This window comes from Arachis hypogaea, chromosome 11 (assembly GCF_003086295.3).
Source record: "Arachis hypogaea cultivar Tifrunner chromosome 11, arahy.Tifrunner.gnm2.J5K5, whole genome shotgun sequence".
NCBI lineage: Eukaryota > Viridiplantae > Streptophyta > Magnoliopsida > Fabales > Fabaceae > Arachis > Arachis hypogaea.
This window is the reverse complement of record NC_092046.1, coordinates 142,241,639-142,247,415: the sequence shown is the minus strand read 5'-3', so window position 1 is coordinate 142,247,415 and position 5,777 is coordinate 142,241,639. Positions and strand designations below refer to the sequence as shown.

Below are 5,777 nucleotides of genomic sequence, written 5' to 3'. Positions count from 1 at the left end.
ACTACTGACGCAATAGAAAAATAAAATGTTAGATGATTACAGAATTTATTATATTTTATTAATAATTAGTTAATAACATTTAAAAATATATTATTAAATTATTAAATTAAAAATATTAAAATAATAATTAAAAATAGGACAACTTACGTAAATAAATTGTTACCCGTTTAAAATTACGCAAATGCATTGTTTCCAAAACAAAGACGCAAATGCATTGTTTCATGTATCTATAGAAACCGCTACTGGCAGTAACGGTTTATGCTGCCAGCCGCGAATTATGTTAAAATGTAGCAGCATGGAAACCGCTGTAGCCTGCCACGGTTGGTTTCTGTTTGATTGGAGTTGGTCATAAAGCGCTACTGCCAGTAACGGTTTATGTGCATAAGGGGTTCGTGTGTATAGCGGTTTATGTAGAGAGTGGTTGCCTATCAAATTACTCATTTGGAGTGATTTTGAGGTTGGTTAGAGAGAGAAAATTCTAGAGAGAGATTAAAACAACAAATCTCTTAAACAATTAAAATGATTCCAAATGAAACTATTCATGATTGAACATGCCAAAAAATTATAAATTATGGTAAAAAATGTTATTTTTATGGAAATTATGAAAAATGTTTGTTTATGCTAAATTAAATTACAAGAAGATGGAGAGAAAGAAAAGGAGTATATATTTTTTGCAATCATATAATATATATGGATAGATAAAAAATGAAGTAATTTTTAAAGAAAAGAAATGTACGTTTTAGTGAATTTTTTACTAAAAATAAATTATTTTATCATTTATGAATTTTAGAAGGGATGAAGATAAAAAAAAATTAGTCTTAGTTTATATATTTTAGTACTCTGAGTACTCACTCTTTGATTTGTTATTTAGTCTTATTTTAATAATAAATACAAATAAAAAATTATTACATACATATTTATATTTTTTATTTTATTCATCAAAATTATGATGCTATCACTATTATTTATCCAATCAATCAATTATAAAATATAAATAGTTTTTATTTGTTGGTATAAGACAACAAAGTTGCACAAATAAAAAAATTCATTTAGCTAGAACCTCAAATGCAAATCAGTAGCAAAGAACACAACCCATGTTCCAAACTCTCCGAATCTCCTTTGTATAGTTGATATAAATAAAAGATAATGAAGTGATTTTGAAAAAGAAAAATATATGCTTTAGTGAACTTTTGGCTAAAAATAAATTATTTTATTATTTATAAATTTTAAAAGAGATGAGAATAAAAAAAATTAGTCTTAGTTTATATAATTTAATACTTTGAGTACTGTATTTTTTTATTTATAATTTGATCTCATTTTTAATAATAAATACAAATAAAAAAATTTATTACATGCATATTTATATTTTTTAAATTATATTGTGAAATGATAAATTAAATTTTTTTATTTATGATATTATTTAAATAGTATATACTATTAATTATTTATTTTGTAATTATTTTTTTAGATAAATATTAGTTTTACTATTTGCTTTCATACTCAACCTAAATGGCTGCTGCCTCCAGCAGACAGCAGTTTACGTATGTGTCCTAATACACATAAACCGCTACTGTCAATAGCGGTTTATGGCCAAGCATCAACAAACAGAAACCGCGACAGCCTCTAGCGGTTTCTGTGTTTTCCATTCGCATGTAATCCGCTGCTGGCTATAGTAGATTATGTGTTTTGGTAAATCGCTACTGGCAGTAGAGGTTTCTATAGATGTATGAAACAATGTATTTGCGTTTTCATATTTGAAACAATGTAATTGCGTAAATTTGCAAACAATTTATTTATGTAAATTGCCCTTAAAAATATTATAAAAAAATAATAAATTCAGGTAGCGATTCAATTTTTTGTTCTTTTAAAAAATGTGAAAACTCAGGTAAAGTCGAAACGTCAAGTTGATATCGGAGAGTCGTTAGATAAAAATTTAGTCAAATCAGTCAAATCCGACTCTCAGATATCAACTTCACATAAAGTCGACTGCATCTGAACACCTTTAAAAAAATAAAAAGAAATGGAGGAAACAACAAAGGCTGTGATATGTTCACATTGTGGTTTGTTGATGACACCACCACATCCCACGGGGCAGTGCCTATAAATACAAGCCACTACTCCTCTCTTCTTCATCAACCACACACTCACTCTTAAATTACTTTACATTCTCTTCTTCATTATCAACATATTTATAACAATCATGGCCGTCTTCACTTTTGAGGATGAAATCACCTCCACCGTCCCCCCTGCTAAGCTTTACAATGCTATGAAGGATGCCGACTCCATCACCCCTAAGATTATTGATGACGTCAAGAGTGTTGAAATTGTTGAGGGAAACGGTGGTCCCGGAACCATCAAGAAACTCACCATTGTCGAGGGTCAGTAAACATAATATATAGTATATATGTGATAATTATGTGTTCTGAATTGTAATAATAATAATGATGATATATATGCAGATGGAGAAACCAAGTTTATCTTGCACAAGGTGGAGGCAATAGATGAGGCTAACTATGCATACAACTACAGCGTTGTTGGAGGAGTGGCTCTGCCTCCTACGGCGGAGAAGATAACATTTGAGACAAAGCTAGTTGAAGGACCCAACGGAGGATCCATTGGGAAGTTGAGTGTGAAGTTCCACTCGAAAGGAGATGCAAAGCCAGATGAGGAAGCCATGAAGAAGGGGAAGGCCAAGGGTGAAGCTCTCTTCAAGGCTATTGAGGGTTACGTTTTGGCCAACCCTGCTCTCTATTGATTACAACAACATCATCAATTCTATGTTGTTCAATGTTGCATGTTACTTATACCAACCAAATTTGTGTGCTTCATTTCTAATAAGCAGGTAAAAACTCAGGTGAAATCGACTTCACGTGAAGTTAATATCTGAGAAACTGTTAGATGAAAATTTAGTCAAGTCAAATCAGTCAAATCATCTAACGGTTTTTAAGTATCAATTTCACGAAAAGTCAACTGCACTTGAGTTTTCACCTAATAAGCGTGTCCCCTTTATTAATTTTCTTTTATTAATTTTCTTTTACTTTCTTTCCTGTGTGGCACCGCATAGTAAAATTTGAGTCTTTGTATCCCACTTCATCAATATAAAAAGTTAATACGTTTTTTTTGAATTTCTTTGTTAATGCTACTTCGCGAATTTTTTCTTTTCAATTCTTTTTCTTCTTTTTATTTATTTTCGGCCTTCGAATCAGTATTTGATTATTGTCCATTGGATGAAGGAGTTGTTAGGCTAATTTTTTAATATAATGATTTAGTTCTTGTGAATCACTTAAATGTTAGGTTATTTGGTGTTTACCAAATTTATGGGAACGTTTGTGACACAACCAACTTGCAAGGAGTCGTTGAATCCTGCAGCGTTCGAATACATACTAATTATAGTGAATTTTGTCTAAAATACGAGTAAATGGTTAAATTCGTCTTTAAAAAATTATTTATCTTTTAAATTAGTTTTTAAAATTTTTTTTTAATTAAATTCATCTTTTAAATATTTTAAATTAATTATGTTAGTCTTTTTGTCATTTTTTTTATTTGTGACACCAAAATTTGTTAATGTGACATGTTAAGTGATACTACAACATACACATAAGAGTCTTAATTGACTATTAGCATAATAAGTTTATGAAATTATATCAAATCAATTCTAAATTGAGGTCCTCAATTAGGTTTGGATTTAATCTAATTTCATAAACTTATCATATTAGTCGCGCAATTAGGACTATTAAGTGTATATTGTCGTATCATTTAACATGCTATATCAACAAATTTTGATACCGTTAGCAAAGAAGTGACGGAAGGACTAAAATGACTAACTTAAAATCTTTGAAGAACGAATTTGATTAAAAAAATATTTTAGAGACTAGTTTAGAGAATGCGTGATCTTTCGATAACTAATTTAACTATATACTCCCGAAAATATATATAAACTATAAACCTTAAGTAGTATTATTAATGTATTATAATCTGCTCACAGTCGACCCTAGTAATAGTAACTGACTCATTAATAATCAATGGATATGTCATTAAAGAGAATAAAATCATTATCTTTCTGGAAGTTATCAGATTATGGCATTAAAACATGTTCGTTACCTAGTGTTCTCGGGTAGTCGGGTGGTGATCAGTAGGAGAGAGGGAGAGACTCCGGACTGACGTGGAGCGAGAATCAAAGTGTGCTGACGCCGGAGGCTGAACGGAGCGAGGGGGTGGCCACCTGCAAGGACACTCCGATGATCAAGTCAGAGTCCGTATCAGAGGATGGCTGTATTAGGTAAGAAAGTGACGTACCTCGGGGGGAGGGTTGTCCTCTCCCCTTATATACTACGTTGGGTGGGCCTATCTATGGTCAAGCCCATTGATAGAGGAGCTGTGAGCTGTCGCTTTCCACGTAAGCGGGTCGTCCCGAACTTTGGGTCGGGATGCCGGGTACTGACCCTGAGGACACCGACCCGAGCGATAGCACGCTTTGGGTGGTAAGTCGGTCGGGCCCTGGGTCGGGTGTGGGGGACCGACTCGTGGAACTCTTTCGCTGGAGGTTTGGGCCTGGGTGGGGCAGTGTCCCGACCCGGTGACTTCTTGGTTTGGACTTGGCAGTCCGTAACAGTTGCCCCCAACGCGCCAGTCTTGAGGTCTGGAGCTCGTGGCTGGGCGCGTTTGTCTTATTCGCCAGGGCGGCAAATTTTCTTTCTTTTTCGGGAACTCATTGGTGGCGTTTCGTGTTCCTCACGCATGGTCGCTTCGACCTTTGTGCTACTTCCTTGGTTTTGGCGCTGGGCATTAAATGCCCGTCATTTCATTGATTTGAAATTTTTGGGTGAAATGGCGAATATGCCTCTGCCTTTTGGCGCTCTTCCTCGGCGGTTACGCTTTTCTCTCCTTATTTTTATTTCGTAACCTCCTCCCCCCTTTACTTTTCTTTTTCCTCATCTTTTTATTCTTTCGTACTGTTGCTGCTCCTGCTCCTGCGTTTGCTTCTTGATGTGCTTCGATCGTTCTTGCTCCTAGTGCCCCATCTTTCTTTCTGTCTGCTTTTTACACATTCTGCTTTTCCTGGTAAGCTTTCATGGCTTTTTCCCCTTTTAGTTGCTTCTCTTTAGTTTTTGTGCATTCTTGTTTGTGCATGCTTGGTTTTCTGCATTTCTTGTTTGTTTTTCTTCTAGAAGGGGTGCCACTGGGTTTTTTTGGGTTTTTTGCTCGCGTTTCTGGGTTAGTATAGGGGGGCTAGAGGGTGATTCATAGTTTTTTCTTTTTGCTTTTACTGTTTTGAGGGTTTCTGACTTCCCATCTTGACTAAGTGGTGCCCCCACTGTAGGTATGGCCGAGCGCCTTGCTTCTTCGAGTCAGGCTCAGCGCCCTTTAGCCGACTTTGTCGACCACTATGCCTGGGTCTCCTCCGACGTAAGGAATAGCCCTTCTAAGATTACAAAGGAGGGACTCCAGAAACTGCGCTAGTCAGGGCTCTTGTGTGGAGGGGGTCCCGAGGAGGCGCTTTATCAAGTTTATGTTCCTATTGGCCGGGAGCGCGTGTGTCAGAAGAACTTAGCTTCCCCCCGAGTTGTTGATTGGTTGTGGGTTTACGAGCCCATGTTCACGACCTTGGGGCTTCGTTTGCCTTTCTCCGTCGCTCCGTCGTAGCTTCACCCGAACAGCTGGGCCTCCATCCGTTGTTTCGAGATGGTTTGAAAGTATCTAGAGTTACTGATTTCTGTGAATGTCTTTCTCTACCTTTTTTTACTCACGAACCCTTCTAGCCAGGGGAAGGCTAAGAA

General features: G+C 35.8%; 1 protein-coding gene across 1 annotated transcript; it reads left to right on the top strand.

The window, feature by feature from the left end:
• Window positions 1-2,115: 2,115 nt before the first annotated feature.
• LOC112723126 (pathogenesis-related protein 2) lies at window positions 2,116-3,125 on the top strand. The gene is made up of 2 exons (XM_025774369.3): window positions 2,116-2,378; window positions 2,460-3,125. The coding sequence occupies exons 1-2, from the start codon at window positions 2,201-2,203 to the stop codon at window positions 2,753-2,755; spliced, it is 474 nt and encodes a 157-aa protein (XP_025630154.1). The 5' UTR covers window positions 2,116-2,200; the 3' UTR covers window positions 2,756-3,125.
• Window positions 3,126-5,777: the final 2,652 nt, after the last annotated feature.

Excerpts from the sequence above, each read along its gene's own strand:
- LOC112723126 (XM_025774369.3), top strand. The coding sequence starts at position 2,201 with ATGGCCGTCTTCACTTTTGAGGATGAAATCACCTCCACCGTCCCCCCT. Across the intron at positions 2,379-2,459 it reads GAAACTCACCATTGTCGAGG|ATGGAGAAACCAAGTTTATC; the intron begins GTCAGTAAACAT and ends ATATATATGCAG.